The sequence below is a fragment of the Heliangelus exortis genome, chromosome 18, assembly GCF_036169615.1.
Source record: "Heliangelus exortis chromosome 18, bHelExo1.hap1, whole genome shotgun sequence".
Lineage (NCBI taxonomy): Eukaryota > Metazoa > Chordata > Aves > Apodiformes > Trochilidae > Heliangelus > Heliangelus exortis.
In genome coordinates this window covers 13,700,641-13,720,172 of record NC_092439.1, presented here as the reverse complement: position 1 = coordinate 13,720,172, position 19,532 = coordinate 13,700,641, and the positions used below count along the sequence as shown (strand labels likewise).

Here is a 19,532-nt window from a genome sequence, read left to right as displayed (position 1 = left end):
CACTCTCATCTAGAGCTCAGTCCCCTCACACTGCAGTGCATTTCCTTCACACCCACACTCTGCTCTTCTCTCTTCTCTTGCCCTCTAAATTCCTTCTTCAACATTTGTTTGCTCTTCAAACTTCACAACTGCCTCATTTTGTCCTCTACATCTGCAATACTCTTAACATTTTCTTGAGAAAGCAGTCCCTAGAAGAATTAGAAAAAGGCACCTACCTAGCAATGAAGACTTAAAAATACTTTTGAGCATTTCCTGCAGTAGCCACAACAGATGATCACGTTAAGAACCAGTGCAACATGAACTCCTGAAAAAAGGCAGTAACTGAGACTTGAATTCCAAATCAGTCTACAGACAAAGACTCAAACTGTGGAGCTCTCCAGAGACATAATACACTTTCATTTAAATGATACATTTATTAAATTAGAATGAAAAAGTTAATGTACTTTAGAGTGCAAGAAACACATTTGCACACTGGACCTCAATACAGAGAAACAATGTCTTCAGAATCATTACAGCAAAAAAACATCCTCTGTACGTTGTTACATATTGACCGAACAAGCAATAACATTTGAAAGGGAAAAAACCCCAAACATTAAGTACCATCAGCAGATGCAAAAAAGCAATAGAGAAGAAAGCAAGGATCTAGCTAGACAAAAAATGTTTCTACCTTTAGCAAGTTTAGGTTCTTGGCAGGACTCAAACAAGTACTAAGAGCATTCACTTTTAGCAGATGCTAAGTCTCACACAGCTGGCTTTGGCTTCAAGCTACTTGAAGCTGTTGAGCAGAAGAGCAGCATCAAACACAGCATCATCCCATTAGGATTTTGTCAAAAGCTACAATCATAACATGTGACAATTTATTTGTTTTAAATCAAGAAAGACTTTCAGTTCCAATACTTTGATTTCACAGACCCTGGAACAACTGAACACTCCCTGACTTTTTTCATCTCTCTCCAACTCAAACCTGACAGTGAAGAGTTTGAGATGATATGTATGCTGAAAAGCTGAGTAAGGTTTTGATCTGTGTTTTGTTCTTTTTAACAAAATAAAGTAGCACATCCTGACATTAGTATTTCAGCTATCATGCTTAATTAAATGAGGAACAAAAAAAATCCCCCAAACAATATTTAAGTACAACATAAGATCCATCTGAAATCCACCTACTGGCTGTACTGCCCCTGATTATCCCACCTTCAACTCGTACATCTATCCTGCTTTCTGCAAGATTTGCCTAGAACAAAACAAAACATAAAAGCTAAGAACAGGAGCCTGACTCAGAGGCCCAGAGCCATCTTTATGAATATGCCTGGGTAACCTAACATTCCCACTTACCCCTCTCCTGGTGGTTAGGATCAAAAGGTGTTAATTCTGTGCTTGGAACTGAGCTGTGAATAGGATGCAGTACAATTTACCAGCTATTAAGAGTGGAAAGATGACCACCTGCTTTTATAAAAAGCTGTATTATGGATCCCAGTGTTTTAATATAAATATTTAAATATATACATTTCCCTGAATTGTTCCATCCCTACCAATTAATGCCATCTATGTAAAAGTTACAGAGCAAGGGACTCTTCCTGGAGACACCTCAGTATTAAATCCTTACAAAGATAATACCCTTCTGGGAGATGATGTCAAAAATCAGTATGCTATAAAGACCAAATGACTCTACATCTACTCAATCACAAAATTCACCATGTTTGTAGGGAAGGGGCAAGACCAGCTTATTGACAAACACCCATTTTATTTTAGAAAAGAAAAATGTGGTAGCTCTACAACTAAAGTACACAAACTATAGCCTTTAAATCACACCACAGAAAAGCCAATTGCAGGTTTTATGAAGACACTTTGTTTTCAGCAGTAAATTTAAGGTGGTAGGGGATTCATACCAAGATTAAAATGGTACATTATGCAAAAAGACAGTTTTATAAGGTCAGAAATGGGGATGATTCACGGTGCTTTATTTTAAAAGTCTCAGTATCACTTCTGATCATAAAAAAATAAATATTCATGCTCTACTGCCCGTGCTACCTAAAGGCTTTTTGAATGAGGGGGAGGATAAAATCAGCTTTTCAGCAGGTTATATTAATGAAAATATTTTAAGAGTAGGACATGAAACAAAAGCATGAGGAAGAAGCGAGTTTGTGTCCCTTTGCCCTGTTCCAAACCTGGCTTTAATGTTCTCATGAATCACTCAAGAGCCAAGATTTCAGGTGTACATTCATTCCAACTCTTGAAAATATAGAGGTCTATGGCTATTGTAGAAAGTATTTGAAATCAAACATTAAAAAGATAAAACAGCAACATTGCACATCACTGGAAAAATAAACTGGTGCATATTGTTTAAAGTGCATTACTTTACCATCTACAGAAACAGACACTGCAGAAATTTATCCAAGAGGTGTAACTAAGATTCTGCAGCTCCAAAATTAAGTGTTATCTTAAGAAATAACACTAGCAATAAATACAAGGAACCTCCAACTTCCTCCAAGCAAACTCAGATATGTTAAATTTTCTCACAAAGGACTTATCTCCTTCTGCATCAAACAATAAATTGACCACAGCAACCATAGTTTAACAAGTCACTGAGAAACTCATAATGCCATTCAAAGACTCTGAAGCTACTTGTCATGCTTACTTCAGATTATAGGAAATAACACAATAGTTTTTCCATTAATATAAAATAATTTTGCTGAAATATAGGTGTAAATAAAGAAGCCTTAAAACCAGTTCATAGATTTCCACTGTTTAAAGGTAAAACAAAATTTTAAAGAATTGTTTATGGCTTCACTAATTTTCCAAGTACAAAAATATTTCCTTCTGCACTGACCCTGTGCAAGAGCCACAGCAATGCAGAAGCAGCAGTAAGAGTGCAATTAACTGTGGGAGTACAACAGGGCTCAGTCCTGTCCTCTGCTACAGCAATAGATACTGTAGGAGTTAAGTTACCTCTGAAGATCCATAGCAATACTGTACTGGAGGATAAAGCCCCAAATGCACACCAGATATTATATTGCTTTGGTGCCCAATAATTAGATTGAATACAAGAGGCTGACTATAAATACCAACGGTGCAAACTAAGAAATTTAGCTTATTAAATTAAAGATCTTCAATCAGAAACAGCTGTGTATATATCAAGCAATAACTAAACACCACAGAAAATGAACTTTCTCTTAATTTCTGGCAGAAACAGGCTGCTTCATGAAACCTAAATACTTCAACAAATCAGTTGTGTTCAAAGAGCAAGCTCTCCAATAATGTATTTTTTTCAACCTAAATCCTGTACTGCATAGAGTAACTTTGTAAGAACAAGTTTATGAAAAGAGGGAGAGAAAGGAAAAAAAAGCAGCATTACTCCCCACCCCATCAGAATACAGCCAGACAGGGCACAGCTGACAGTCAAGATGCTTCAATGCTGTATTGTAGGACATAAGCTAAACTGAGTATGTACAGATGGAGAAAGCAAGTGAAAAAGATCCAAATGTTCAAGGAGAGAAGGGGTATAATCTCTTACACAGGATGTGTTAACACAAAACTGTTGGGCAATTATTTCTCTAGCTAAATCCCTGGCTTGGCAAGTAAAAATAAGTGGCATTGAGGACAGGAACTATGCAGAACGTGGGGATCTATGATTCTTCAGCCATCTGAAGCAAGGAGTTGATAGCTGCATCCTTGTTCCCCCTCTGGGCTTCTAGCACTGAACGGATTACTTCCCTGTCCATGTTGGGAAACATGTCCTGGATAGATTTCAGGTCCTCTTCATTACAGAAGTGCTGAGGGTTGACTGCAGGAGGTGGTATTGCCACTGGTACCATGCCTGGATTACAGACTGCAGGCATCCCTGCATTCAAAAAACACAAGAAAATAACAAACCGTCCATGAGTGAGGGTAAAAAAATCAAAAAAAAAAAAATCAAAAAAAAAAAATCAATTATATTGGAAGAAAGCAGCTCATGACTCACCCTGAACCACTAGCTCCAGCATTTTTAATTTCATTTTTATAACGTACTCCAGAAACAAAGAAGATCACAGAGATTATACCTAGACTATTGCAATCAGAATATATTTTTCTGGAAGGGGTTCTCTGACCAAGTTATGTTTCAGAATTAGTGAACTACAGTAGGGAAACTTTTTTAATTAGAGACAATTTGCACTAGCCAAGTTCTACAGGAATCACTAAGCAAACACTAAGCACACCACAAAAAGGTGTGGTTGGATTTTTCCCCCCTGCTCCCATCCTAGATTAGTTCCTGGTATATCTGTGTTGTGATGAAAAAGATTTTACACCAGCACTACAAATAACTGGTACTTAGAAATTCAATTAACTTTGAATGCAATGGAGATTGTGTAAAGCAAATACTCAGGCCCACCAGGAGACAGGACCACACTAAGCAAATTTTAAGCAAATGGTTTTTTTGCTGGTTAAAATTCCATGCTGTTCAGCCTGCAAAGTCATGAGGTGACAAAAGAGCAATTCCTCCTGTGCCTGTAGAAATACACACATTTCCCTGTTCCTCTGCCAGTGGACAAAATTGTTCTGATCTTTTTCATTAACTTTTACATCTGTGTAAATTTAAAGCAATGTCAGTTTATAGAGGCAGTTTCAGAAAAATGAGTTTTCTAATTCCTTTTAAAAGGAATTAATAGCCGAAAATCCCTTTTCAGAACTTAACACCTTTTACCATTACTTAAGGATTGATGAAAAAAATAGCATTTGTTTTTATAAAACTGAAACCAGGCACAGTATAAATCTAGTGTTTTCCATTATCACTTCTGAAAATGGCATATTTCACATCTTCAAAGTAGCTCCAGATCCTTTGTGTGTTATCCAGACCTTTGTGTGTTACCTTGCCAATTCTGTTATACTGTTTCTAAGGTAGGGCAAGGAGGACTAAATGCATCTAAACACAAACAGTAGCATGATAAAGGTTTTGTATCTGTTCTCTATTTGGCTTTCAAGAATTTAAAGACCAATCAATAAATCATCACCAAGTATTTATTTTATCTTTACATGTTAAACACCAGCCTTAATATGAGATGTTATATCCTATTTACTATAAGAAGATCCTTCTGCAACCTGCTGCAGAGAGACTTACAAAATTGCTAGGATTTTTGTTTTGACAAACTGCTTATTAGTTCTTTTCCCCTGATTATTTTTTTAAAAACCTGATGCACTCTATGCAAGGCCTCCCTACACTAGGGGATGACTCTCTTCACTTATTTTCTTCTTTTCAGACTCTCTTCATTGCCTTTGGACTCCTTGTAGCTGCTTCATCACAGCCTACCTGAAAGATCAATAATGGATAGGAATCTCAGCCCTTTACTAGGGAAGGGAGCTTTCTCTGAACATCTACTACTCAGGAGTAGTTTAAAAGCTTTTTCCCTTCTATTAAATTCTGAGTAACTGCTCAAAAAGCATAACATAAAGCAAATCTCCCACTGACACAATTTTTCAAGTGTGCTCAGAGTAATAACTAAAGTATTTCAGTGATCAAACACATTGCAACTTATTACACTGGTTCTAAATGGAATCTAAATGGATTTAACAAACCCTTAAAAAACACAAAGAGCCACTTCAATACTTACCTTGTGTCTAAGATTTTCTTTAACCTGTAATTATTTCAAGATGTCTGTATATTTAGCATCTCAGTGATTATCTTGTTTCTATCAGATTTAAAAATGCCATAACAATATTCACATTCAAGGTTGGATCAGCTAAGCCCATCTTCATCTCCATCAACTGTGGCTACAACTGAATACATTACTATGATTTTACTTCATGTACTTACTCTGCTACTTCATTCCTCACCATGGACTTCTGTCCTATCAGGAGGGACACACTACTGAATTATAAGCACCTCCATATTGATCAATACTCTCCAATTTTAAAATTCTCCTTGTAATCATCTTAACTTTTATTAGAAACAAAAAAGGAACACAGATGCTTTAAGTCTAACATACCAGCTCCATCTACTTGAAAAAGTTCCTGCTGGCAACTAAAGGAACACCCCTCCCATCACAATTACAACCTACACTCTGGAACCTTGTCCACCACTACAAGGATATCATCACCTCTCACCAGCCTCAGTTTTAGCTCTAGAGCTTTTTAAGCCATTTGGATCATTTTCCCTGGAAATCTGTCTGGCACTGTGTTCAGATGGAAAACCAGATCTGTGTGCACTCAGGAAAGAAACCACTGGGCAGTCCTCACCAACACTGCAAACCCAATAATCATATCCAGCAGCATTTTACTGACTATTCTACAAGCCCAAACACATTCCTCTCACTTTCTTAAAAAAACCCAAAACAAACAACCCAGCCATGTGATCAAAGATATATGGCCTCAAAAAAGAAGAAAAAAAAAAAGTTCCCAAATACCTGAAAGAACAGAGCAATTTAGGTTATGTTCCACTTGTAACACAAGCTTCCCAATACTCCTAAGTCATCAGCACCCTAAGATTATCCAAGTATCAGCTCAGGTTGTGTGTAGGAACTGTCCATACCAGAAGTCTGTTTAAAAATTTTACTCCAAATGAAACGTGAAGCTCCCTTCTTGAACACCCCAGCATTTTAGAGCCTATCAACCAAGTTTCAGTGACAAGAACAGTTTTTCTTACTGCTTTCATCAAAACAAGATGATGAAGAAGCCAGACATCTGCACAGGCAACATTCAAAAAGTATTTTCAATCTAAATGTTCAAATTCAGAGGAAAAAATTTTCTAGATAGCATTGTTCTTATCAGTGATGATTTTCAAAATCCATCTTCTCAGCTCTTAGTTCTCAAATCAGTTTATGCTCTCTACAGCCATACTGTACACAAATGGAAGTTACCACCACAGTGATTTTTAATAAAACTCTCCAAGATAAATGCTTATTTTTCACAAAACTCAACATTCAGATCATACAATTACAATTTAAAGAGTACACTGGAGTTTTGCTTTGCTCTGCATTCAGGCTGAAAGCACCCATAATTTCTGAATTATAGAAAAAGGCTTAAGTATAAAATTGAAGAACTATACACTAAAATTAATCAAATATACATATATCTGCTATCATTAAAGTTATAAGCATATTCAAAATATTTTCAGTACAAAGCTGCTTTACATTTCAAGCACCTCATTTAATTAACAGGTGAAAACTGAAGCTAAACCACATAAGAATCCACTGTCAGTGGAACTGCACACTCCTGTGCTGCTCTCAGGTGTCAGGCAAGCACTATAAATCAGAAGAATGGATTCTGATATAAATCAGAAGAATGGATTCTGATATAAATCAGAAGAATGGAGCAAGGTTTTTCAGTTCAGTGAAGTGGCAATGGCAAACATGCTGGCATAAGCAGTGACATTCCAGTATGAGAAATGAGTATGTACAAAAAGCAAGCCAATTGCTATGAGCAGCAATTAAAGCATCAAAGCAGAATTATCAGGGTAAACTTATTCTAACTGCACACAAGGCATTACACACATTTTCTTGTTCAGTCAAGTGTCCTGTGTTTAATTTCCTAACCCATTGTTATTTTGTCCCATGCACAGGCATTTTCAGAGTAAACCTGGGAACCTTCTCAGCATCACTTCTTTCATTTCAAGGAAGAAATCTGTGCCACCTTTTTAAAAATACACCAGGAAGCACTAGTGATATTTGCTTTAAAAAAAAAAAACCAAAAAAAAAACCAAACAACCCAAACAACAAATCAGTGCTAAAATATGCATGTCACCACCTCATTTTCCATTTCAAATGTTGTTTCTTCCACCACAACATTTATTTGAAATGTTGCTTCTTTGTGAACTACTGGAAAATTGTATGGACTCACAGAAAAATTCTAAAATGCTTTGGAAAAACCATGTATGTTATTACAAGCACATCATTTTTATTTGCAGCATCTAAAATTCATAGAGCTGAGAAATGACATTTTGTCTCACAAGAAGTAATTTTCTTAACATACTTGATTGCAGACCAATGCTTTTAGCAAAGTTCAGGAACCCCAGTATCTTTGCATAATTCAAATTCAAAGATGTCACAGCAAAGTCAGTCTAAACTGAAGGGACCCTCCATACAAGGAAGGAAATTGATTTCCTGTACTATATTTTGCCTTGAAGAGTTCTAGTCAGATGTTTAACTTAACATGGATCTGAAAGATGTGCCTGAAAGATACACACTGATGACAAAAAAATTATCTTTTTGAAAAATGCTTATTTGAAGATTAACAGAAGACAACTGGCAGGCTGTCCTCTCAATGTCACTGCAGAACTCAGTTCTTACCCTATTCATTTCCCCAAAAGTCATGCCATTACCTGCTTCTCCACAAACCCTGCAAACTGCAAGATTAAAGTTCCTCTTTAGGGAACCAGTACTATCACCTGGAAGAGCTCATCAGCACACAAGAGTTTCAGAAAAATATTAACATCATGTTCTATCCATTAACACCATTACCACAAATTCATTTAATCATTATAGCTTGAAGCTAAGCAGATGCCTTTAAAGGCTTTCTACAGGGGTTATAATTTCCAGAACAAGGAATAAACTGATCTACTGACACATCCAAGTGGCAATACCTTGTGATACAGTCTGCTGTAACAAATAAAGCTGTTTAGGTGAGTTCATGCAAAGACTCTTGAGTCAATGAGGATGGGAGTGAGAAAAAAGCTAAGAAACTTACCCAGAGCAAAGTACTCAAGCCCTAAAGATAGGTGAAAAATGAAGGGGCAAAGGGAAAGGAATAAGACATGGGAAAGAAATATTAATCTATTTTTAAAAGAAAATTAATCATTTAGCTTCCAAAGGTGAAAGTTGAATAAACTGGGGCAACTGGATAAAATCTGAACTACCTGATATCAAAAAATAAATACTGCTAGAATTCAGTTTCCCAACTGATTTGCTTCAGCACTGTGAACAAGGTTCCTAAATGTGCTGCTTTTACAGAAGTAACAATCAGAGGAAGTATTTTCAAAATAAGTAGTAAGCTACTGGGTATATGCAGCAAGAATTATATTTTAAAGGCCACAAAGGACATCTTGCATCCTTGGTTTTCCTGGCAAATCCCAATAGCATCACCAGCTAACCCAAGAAACTCAAGACAAACACCTAAAGAGTAGATGTATGTGTATGTGTATATATATATGTATGTATGTATATATATATATATATATATATATATATTTACACACACACAACTTTTCCTCAATGCAAAATTACATTTTGGACTCTGCTAGGGCCCTGAAACACATAGGTTTCAACCAATTTGTTTACAGCTGTTTGTAAGTTAAGTATAAATACATTTCCTGTTTACCCTATGAATACCTAGATGCTAAGACATACAGCTTGCTTATTGAACTTTTTTTTTTTTCCTCATCTTAATGTCTTGGCTAAACTATCAAGGTGATCAGCTTGGACTGTAAGTAACTGGAAGACCACAGTATTCTAAAGCCTAAATCAGGTAACATTTAGAAATAGAAACAGGAAGGTAGATCAATTGTATTTTTAGAAAAGCCACAGAAGTGACAAGTTCAGATTTTCCCAAACCCAATCCACAGATCTATAACAACTAGGGTTTGTAGTACACTAACACTAGTTGGCTTTAATTTTAAAAACTTTTGAAATTAATTTACATGGTACAAGAATATTCTGTAGCCATTTCTGCCCTCATTACAGCTCTGTAACATCAATCCATCAAATGTGGGGAAAAAAATCATTATTTTTATTGGCATTTCAAGCTCCATCTGCTTACCACAATGACTAACTGCTTGCTGCTCAGCTTGTATAAGGGCTAAGCATGACAGAATTAGTTGCTTAAACCTTAATTAGAAGGTTAGTTACGTATATAAAGTCTTGAAGAGAAATAAATTTCCTGTTACAGAAAAACCAGCTTGGCCTTTGGGACACAGCTAAATTTGATTTACCACCGTATCTCTTTAAAGCACATTTTTTTTTTTACAGCTAGCAGACAATTCTTAAACTGTCTGTAAAAGCTTTTTAGTCCACCCACTGTACTTCAATCATAGATAAGATTTAGAACCTAACAGTCTTGTCCAACAGCAGAATCTCCTCCATTTCAGATAACCTATTCAGAGGTGCTCTTCCACTCTCCCAAAGGAAACAAATGGAACTTGCTTAATCGACTCCATTCATGTAACTGGAGAGGGGAAAAATCAGGACTAAAAAGATAGGAATGAAGTAAACACAACCCCATGGAGCACACTGATGTCCTACCACTGCCCTTCCTGAAGTAGTCTCAAAAAGAGAGAAAACCCTGTGCAGTGTTCCAAAGAAAGTGTGCCAACAGTTTCTCCAGAAGATGCAATAATTCAGCTGCACAGGGAAGGCAAGCAGTTTGCATGCACCTTCCTGGAAGTTTACAGAATCCTGGAGAAGCACCTAGTCCAGTAAATAGAAAACATTCCCCATGTCTTCCAAGTTGCACAAGTGGTTCCTTTTATGATTTGAAATCACCTCACCTAAACCTAACCATCCACCTCATTATTATGAGTGGGTCATTCATTAGTGAATAGGCAAATGCTTCAAAACCCAATGCTTTGAGAAATTTTGATGAGACCCATGGAAACACCAAGCAGGGAAAAAATTTAAGAAATCAAAATAAAAAATAGGTCAAAGGTGGCATGAAGCAGGTTTGGCATTTATGAAGTCAAGAAATTACATTCAAACTTTCCTGCAATGAAAGTTCAAATAAAGGGGTGGGACTTCATTAATGCTTTAATATACAAGTAATAGAATCAGGAATAATTTTTACTGCAGAAGATTATCATATCATTATTTAAAACAAACATGCTGATCTTTGCAGAAGGGCAATGCTCCAACACAGAGATCACTAAAATAATGACATAAATGCAAATTGTTCCATGCTAAAATGCCATCCATCACTTGCTAATTATTAGTTATTTCTTCGCTTGTCCAAGTATATTTAGTAAATATTACTGAAAATTTTCTGAAGATAAATACAGAATTTACACAACTCCAAGACCTGAACATCAAGATAACCCCAAGATATCTCCCTGTACTTTTTTTTTCAACTTGGAAGTTCTAGGATCATTTTCATCTGTTCAGATGTGTGCCCAGTTTCAACTATACCAGTAATTAGTATCCTCAGTTTCTACTGCTGTACTGCAGTTGGCAGTCATTTTGCAATACAAATATTCTCATTTTGATTTGTTCAAGAAATCCTATATAATTTCTACTATTTCTCTTTGTGCCACCCCAGCTATTGTTTTTATTTTAAGCATAGGCAAGATCATTATCATTGAAATTCACTAACTGCTTCAGGATATAGGTATGTGGAGAACCTACAAGAAAAAAGATGTGGTATCTAATTAGAACACAGAAAAGCTACACAGAAGTCTGGCTTACTACAACAGAATCACACTTCAGGATGCACACACAAGCTGACAGTATTTCACTGGCAAACCAAGCAAATGTTAAATCCTGAGAATTAGGTTACAGAGATAAAAGCACTTTAAATGAAGCCTACTACCTGTTTTCATCAGGGAATGATGAAATTTTTCCATGCTTTGCTCTAACTTAACTGCATAAACAATCATACTACCCCGTTTCATTTTTAAGTTACATACCCAGTCTTCTGGTGAGGTTTCTTTTGCAAGAGACTGAAATTTAAATCTCAGAAATTGAGTCTTTAAAAAATTAAACAAATACATATCTGCTGCAATTACATCATATCACTCATTCCTACACTTGTATCCAGGGACATTCAAAATGTGTATTTGTATCCTGTTCTCCCTATAAACATATTACTTAATAAATGTTCACACAATAAACTGGAGGTTTTAAGAGCTAAAAAACCAATGAGCTTTACTTACCAGTTTTCTATGTAGGGCAAATTCAAGCAGAATCCTAGACACACAATATTTTGGGTTGGGAGAGACCTTTAAGGGTCATCTAATTAAGCAGGGCCATCTTCAACAAGATCAGGTTGCTCAGAACCCTGTCTGACCTGATCCTGAATGTTTCCAGGGATGGAACACTTACCACTTCCCTGAGCAACCTCTTCCAGTGTCTCACCATCCTCTGACTGAAGAATTTCTTTCTAATGTCTAACCTAAACCTACTTTCTTGTCCTTTCACAACAGGCCCTTCTAAAAAGTTTTACCCATCTTTCTTACAGGCCCCCTGCAAGTACTGAAAAGTTGCTATAAGGTCACCCCAGATCCTTCTCTTCTCCAAGCTGAACTCCAACCACAAATCTCTCAACCTTTCTACATGAGAGAAGTGTTTCATCCCTCTGATCATTTTTGTGGCCCTCCTCTGGACCTCATCCAACAGGTCCAGGTTTTGTGCTGTGCTGAGGACTCCACAGCTGGATTCAGTACTTCAGGTGGGGTCTCACCAGAGCAGAAGGGAAGAATCACCTCCCTCAGCCTGCTGGCCACTCTTCTTTGGATGCAGCCCAGGCTACAACTGGAGTTGTGGGCTGTGAGCACACAGTGCCAGCTCATGTCCTGCTTTTCATTCACCAGCACCCTCACATCCTACTCTGCAGCTCTGAATCCCTTAATTCCTCCACCTGTATTAATATTGGGAGTTGCCCCAGTCCAGGTGCAGGACCTTGCAAGGTCACTTGGTCTTGGTGAACACTACAAGGGTCACATGAACCTATTTCCTGAGACTGTCCAGGTCCCTCTGAACAGGTAACCCATCCCACAGGTATGTCACCTGCAGCCCTAAGCTTGGTGCCATCAGCAAACTTGGTAATGATGCACTAGATCCCACTGCCTGTGTCACTGATGAAGATGTTAAACAGTTGTGGTCCTGATACAGACCCCTGATGAACAACATTTGTTACCAATCTTCATCTGAAGACTGAACAGTTCACCACTTACCCCCTGGATGCAACCATCCAACCAAAACCTCATGCACTGACCACTCATCAAATCCTTATCTCTCAAATTTGGACAGAAGTATTTTGTGGGGGACCATGCCAAAGGCTTTAAACAAGTCCAGACAGAAGGCATATCTAAAATGCATACTCAGAAAGAGAAGTCTTCAAGTTAATTTTTCCAACTTGATAGCCATTTAATCCATTTAATAAAAAACCCCCAAACACACAGTTCCATTAAACAGAGTACAGGACTGAAAGCAGACCTATGCTTTACTTGCTCACTCTTCTCCTTCCCAAAATATATCATGGGAAAAAGCAGTGAAGGACAAAAGTAATATATAATTTCCTTTAAATTCTGATATAAGGGGATAAATGTAGTAGTTATTTCTGCAAAACCCTTTGAAGGGTAAAGGTCTGCAAGGGGAGAAAACATACCTGCTATAGGCACATATCCAACTCCTTGCTGATACACAGTGGGCATCAGGACCACTGGCTGGGGCTGCATCATCATGGCAGCTGGCAAAGACTTGACAAAAAGCACAGATTAGGACTACTCAACAAACAGAAAAAACTAAACCAGCAATTAAAAAAATTAACAGCATTTGTAAACAAATTGTCACATTTCAAATCCACGTTCCATGTTCAATATTACAATATGATTAAGTGCTAAAGTATATTAAACAAAAACTCTGGCAAATTAACTGAACTACCATCCTTTTAAGTGACAACTAATTTGTCATTTGGCAAATTATGGTTCAGATAATTTATTACTGATGCAAACCAGTACTTTAAATATCAATTTAACTCCATTCTACTTCATTACCACAATTCCTGTTCAGTATAATCCTGGAAAACATTGAAAGATCATATTTTATGTACAGCACATTCCTGGGCAGACTGTTTTAAATGTTAATTACATATTAATTTATCCCAGGGGTTGTTTTGTTTTTTTTTTTACTATTATTACTATTATAACTATTACCACTACTGATTATTATTATTATTAGTAGTAGTAGTATTAGTAGTAGTAGTAATAATAATACCAGAACATTTGACTGAGGATTTCTTTTTTGTACAGGAATTAGCACAGCAATAAGCTGAATTTTTGCAATTGCACAACCAGACTCAAACATTGATTTATGACCCCACCAAAATATATCTACTGCCTTAACTAATATTTTCAGCTGCTATTCCCAATGTGAAGTATACTTATTTTAAATGCTAACACACACAAACACCCAGTAAGGTAAAACAGAACTACTTCTCCTTCAGCCTAAAACGTCTCCTCCCTCTAACCAAGACTGTCTGCCTTCCACCTGGAATTTGGCTTACCGTGTATGACATAACCAGATTAATCATTCCTTCCTTATCATCACCCTGCCTTCCACTCAGGCTGTACCATTCATCCTCCACATTTCCTTGTTTCAGTGACTCAGGAATGGTGATGTGTGTCCATGCGATGCGGTCATCCATTGAAAAGGCACGCTGGAATACAAGCAAAAAAAAAAAAAAAAAAGTATTAGCAACTTAAGTTATTCTGAAAAAAATCTAAACAAAACCAACAACAAAGAATTATTCCTGACTAACCCTTCAGTTTTATGCTCTTTCATTTGGCCTATTTTCAGCTATTGCTTTCAAAGCTACTAAAATATCAATTCATCTTTTAGCCATCTCCTTTCCAACAAGGATGAAGGAAGCTCTAAATGGGATTATAGATTGATTGCAGATATTTATTAGCAGGAAACTGAAAACCTGAAACAGGACACTGATAGAAATACAACATAACAATATCAGCAGTCTGTGCTATCTAGTGACATCATATCAGATGCCATTAAAGGAACATAAACAGTGTCTATTTACACAACCTGATAGGCTGCAAATTCCAGTAACTGAAGAGCAGATACAAGTCCTGATCTGTGTCGTCCCCCCCCAGTTGTAGCAACATAACTGACATGTCAACCAAGCAACTAAGCCCACAAAAAACATTCTATCACCTCACTTGTGTCATGACCACACAGTTGCTGCAGTGTCAAACTTTATTTCACACAGTGAGAGGCAGAAAAAAAAAAAAAAAAAAAAATAGAAGCAGACAACAGACTTCAGCCTCAGTTGAAGCCTCTTAGTTTCTGCTAATAAATCCTTATTGACTACACACAGTCTATATTTCAGTTTTATTCTCAGTGTTTCCAAGCTTGGGAAAGTTCCAAGCTACTCCTGGGTTAGAAAAACACTGAACGATTTCTGAGGAAAACAGTATTATATAAACAGGCTATTTTTAAGAGGCACAGTACATAATGTAAGGCTGAAGGGCATTTTAATAGAAGAGGATCTAAAATGCCACTCAGACATTTTTGCTTTTCTTCCTCTGCAGGGAACTCTGATAATGCCCCTTATTAGCTACCAAAGCTAAATTTCACCCAAACCTCAGTCCAACCAGGAGGGGCAAAGGGTAACATATATATAGCAGTTCTGACCTCATCAAATATCTCTAGATAAAAAGAATCCACACCCGGGGGGACAGTGCACTGAATCACTTTGTTCCAGCGGGGGTTCTTGGCTCCATTGTGAGCTGTTGGAGTCTCATACACTGCGTATCCCAGCCGGATCCGACAGTAGGGATCCATGCGAGTCATCCCATAGTTCTTGGCCAATTTTGCCTGGGAAGAAAATAAATTCTTTAAGTGAATTTATATTTACATTTAAATATAAAAATGCTCACATTGACTTGAGAAGCTCATTACTGTTGTTTCACCAAGGGACTGGCTCGGGAGGGGGTAGGAGTGGGATGAGGCTTGGATGACAGGAGTCGCCTTTTACTTCAACTCTCCTGTGATTCTTTAACAAGTTGTTGCTTACAGACATGGCATCAGTAACAGCCATTTAATCTTCAAACAAGATTATTTTTTTCTTGTCTGCACAAGCACTTAAAAAGAACTGAGGTCTGAACCTGACAAAGACCTATGAAGCCCATCAGTGCACCCATCCAAAAAGAACTCTTCATGTTTCTGTACAGAGCCACTTAAAGTGAGATGTAAAACTCCTTGAATATTGTACTTTCTGTCCCCTGAGCTGCTCCAGTACCATCTGTACTGATTGGATCAATATCATGTGACAAAAAGCACTGAACTGTTCAAGCAAATAACCAAAGATGAACAACCTAAGTAGTGCCATAAGTTGCTAGAAAATGCTACAGCTTTAAGCAGAGACATGGCACTTTGTTTCACAAACCTCCTGTTTCATTATGGGCCTGGCCTTTAACCAGAATCATTTATTCCTAGCTCTCAAAAAAGTTTATACTAAAGCTTCTTCCACTGTGCTTTGACAGTAGTAACATTTTTCTGCTGTTCAAAGTTGCAGAAGCAGCTTCCAACCTTCCACTCTCTCCAACTCAGATTTTGTGAAACTCATCAGAAATAGAAAGATGCAATGCTGAATCCAATGCATGAGTTCAAGTACCTAGACCTGACAGGAAATAAACTTTAAAAAGGCATTACCCCCAGTTTCCAAAGGAATATCATCTGTGAGGGAGCAAACTGAACAGTGAAAGACAAAGAAGGGATCAGTGCCTCTTCTCCTCAGGGACCCCATGTAAGTTTATTCCCAAATAAGGACCTCACCATGGAAGCTGTAACCATGTGTGCTATTCCAGGCTTGGTGCTAAATTTGAGGCTAAATGTGTTTTTGGTATGTTTTCAGAAAATGACTTGAAAACAGCTCTTGTAAATAGATGAGGTATGGTAAGTAAATTTGAAGGACATCTGGTATGTTAATGTAGATAAATAGGAATGTGTTAAGACCTGAAATCTTACACATAATGAATGCAGTAATACAGTACTGCCAAGAAACAAAAGAAAGGACAACTAGGAGAAAGGAGGAGGTAGAAAACAAAGAGCTAGGACTACTCACTTGTAATTGAAAAGAAAGTCTGTAAAAGCAGTAGGAGAAACAGCAAATGCATTAGAGGAAATAGGGATAGAACAGAGCAGTCACTTAAAGAAAAATATGCCAGGCCACTGCAGTTCCCTAAATCTTCCCAAAATTGCCAATGTCTTCAGATATTGCTTCTATAGGAAGCTTTATCAGAAGTTTCTAGAGAAACATGTTCACTGTAAAAAAACCATGACTTTATTTATGTCTTATAATAGCAAGGTTCAAAGGATACTGCTGCATCATGCACAATGCAGCTATGAAGCTGGACAAAATGATGTAAAAAACCACAAAACTACAAAAACTTCAAAAAATTACTCATACCCTATATAGAAGTAATATGGTAACTCAGATTCCAACAGAAAATTGTTTTGTGGCCACCGATCAAAAAAAAGATAAATTGTATTAATCAATTATGATGACTTAATTTTACAAAGATGGTACAATTTATACCTGTACTACAGTAATGCTGAGTCTGCCTACTGTACCCATTGGTCCTCCATACTGTAGCTGCTGAGCTGCCTGGGCATCCAGCTGGATTTGCTGCTGCTGCTGGGTTGGGGTGATGCGAAGAAAATCTTGAGGGAGCTCACCAACATAGACCTGAAAAAAGAAAAAGAGAAACCTTCAAACCTAAGGCTTCCGTTTTCATCCTGAAAAAGAGACCCAAATTAAAATCAAACCTTAGCACGAAACCATCCAGCAGGATTAATCTAGGTTTGACAGCCTGAACAAAGAACTAGTTAAGTGACAAAACTGTCATGTAGAGAATGTTCTCATATTCACTTTCAAAAACCTCTTAACTTCCAACACAAGCCTCTGGGGAAAAAAAAAAAAAAAAAAAAAAATAGGACTAGTGCCAAGGCTCCTCTGCAACCAAACACTGAAGTCATCCATATGAAAGTCCATTCACATCTGGTATCTGATGGCACCCAGCTCTTTCACTTACTCATCACTCATGCTGCATTCAGTCATCCCTGGGACAAGACACAGCACATTGCTTCCCTCTGAAAGGGCACTTCCACAATCACCTTCAAGACAGATGACAGTGTTTCCTATGAACCAAACCCTTCAACTAAACTATGAATCCTTCAACTTATAAAGATCCCCTAATGCTTTTTCAACATTAAACACAGCCAGATAGCAACAGGACAATGTGGGGACAAAATCCCAGTGTACTCCAAACAATAATGGAGGAATCTGGTCTGTCACAAGATGCACAATGAAATATTCACAGAAGAAGGATACTAGAGGAACTCCATCACATGTGCCAATATGAATCAGAAGTCACTATGTATTTTCTGTTAGCTTTACAGCAAAAGAAAGTTTCTACTTGAAATACTCTATTATTACTGATTCAACAATTCAGGTTATTTATAGGTTTTAAATGTTCAGTGAGCATTATCAGCAATACAGATTATAACATTAAAATAGTAAGTATACCAGAATAATACATTTTAACAGGCAAATAAGGTGACACAGGAAATTTATAATTAAGCTGTACTCATTTACATTGTCTATAGAGTTGCTTACATATTTAATAAAGACCTGCCTACTGCATCAAGTGAAAAGCCAGTGCAATTGTCTTCTATTGCAATCCCAGGCAAGATTACACAATTGCCTTCCTGGCAGATGCATACCTTCAGAACATAATTTAATAACTGAACAGGCCTCTAGGACATAGCTTTTGAGGATTAGACAGCACTTGCATGTCAAGATTGCATCTTGGAGACAGCAGCTGCAGCTCTTGCCAAATCATATTTTGTATGACTTGCTACCTGAGAGCCTCAGGATCCTGGCAGTAGCAGGTGTTACATGCCAGAAAGGAAGTTTATCCAAAAAGACTGAGGAGAAATTACTGAATGTCTGCTGCTAGGCTACTGGGAGGGAGAAAAGGGAATGAGTTTTGCTTACAAGCATCCTAAAATTTTACAATTAAGATTCTAAGTAGCTTAACTTTTAAAAAGTAGGAGGTGGGAAACAGAGGCAAAGACAAAGTTAATAAATAATGGTAATATTAGAAGAAAGCTTATTTAAGTTGGGCCAGAAATTAGACAGTCTTCTTACAGCCTTCTCATTAGAATACATGTTTTAAAAGAGGAGTTAGTTTTAAAATAAAACTTAATCCATTTAGGAAAGATTTGAAATGACACCAGAGTTAGCAAGGCAATGGCATTTACAACACAGCAGGTCACCCCCAACCCTTGACCTCTGGGAAGTTTTAAACCTGGTATTATGATCATCTCTAAGAACAGGCAGCATAAAGAGTTCCCATAGTCAGAAGTGATTGCTGCAGCCTTGAAATTACAATCCCATATTGTGTAAACTCCCTCAGAAAACAGGATGGCATATTTTGTCTCCACCATCTTAATATGGACATTGGAAAGCTCAGTTAATTCACAAGTAAAATGTCTAATAATATCTTTCATCTTTTTTTTAATTTAAATCACCCAAATACTGCTCCAAAATAAAAGATAAAGTGCTCTCTGTACCAAGGTCCAAACCAGACAAAATCAGTAAGGGAGACCAGAGTTTTCTTACAGCCTTTCAGGTCATTTGGTTATCCCCCAAAAAGCTCCATCCTTATCCTGGAACTGCAGAGCAGACACCCACAGAAACTGAGAACACTGAAGTGTAACTAAAATCTCAGGAGACTAAAGTGGTAAACATCTCAAAAAGGAGGAGTGAGCAACAGAAGATGGACATGCTCCTATCTCAAATGTTCTGCTCTGAGTGAGATCTGGCACCCAAGTCCTGGTGATGTA

The 19,532-nt window shown here is 37.3% G+C and overlaps 1 protein-coding gene across 2 annotated transcripts in view; it reads right to left on the bottom strand.

The window, feature by feature from the left end:
- Positions 1 to 393: 393 nt before the first annotated feature.
- The window catches only part of TOLLIP (toll interacting protein), a 27,092-nt gene continuing 7,953 nt past the window's right edge, over positions 394 to 19,532 (bottom strand). Inside the window, exons 2-7 of one of the 2 annotated variants that reach the window (XM_071761616.1) lie at positions 17,221 to 17,370; positions 15,315 to 15,497; positions 14,173 to 14,325; positions 13,276 to 13,366; positions 8,653 to 8,673; positions 394 to 3,838 (exon numbers count right to left, since the gene is read on the bottom strand). In XM_071761616.1, coding sequence (XP_071617717.1) covers positions 3,624 to 3,838; positions 8,653 to 8,673; positions 13,276 to 13,366; positions 14,173 to 14,325; positions 15,315 to 15,497; positions 17,221 to 17,370 — 813 coding nt within the window. In that variant the 3' untranslated portion in view covers positions 394 to 3,623. The remainder of the gene's footprint in view (positions 3,839 to 8,652; positions 8,674 to 13,275; positions 13,367 to 14,172; positions 14,326 to 15,314; positions 15,498 to 17,220; positions 17,371 to 19,532) is intronic. The other variant, XM_071761617.1, reaches the window with a different exon arrangement.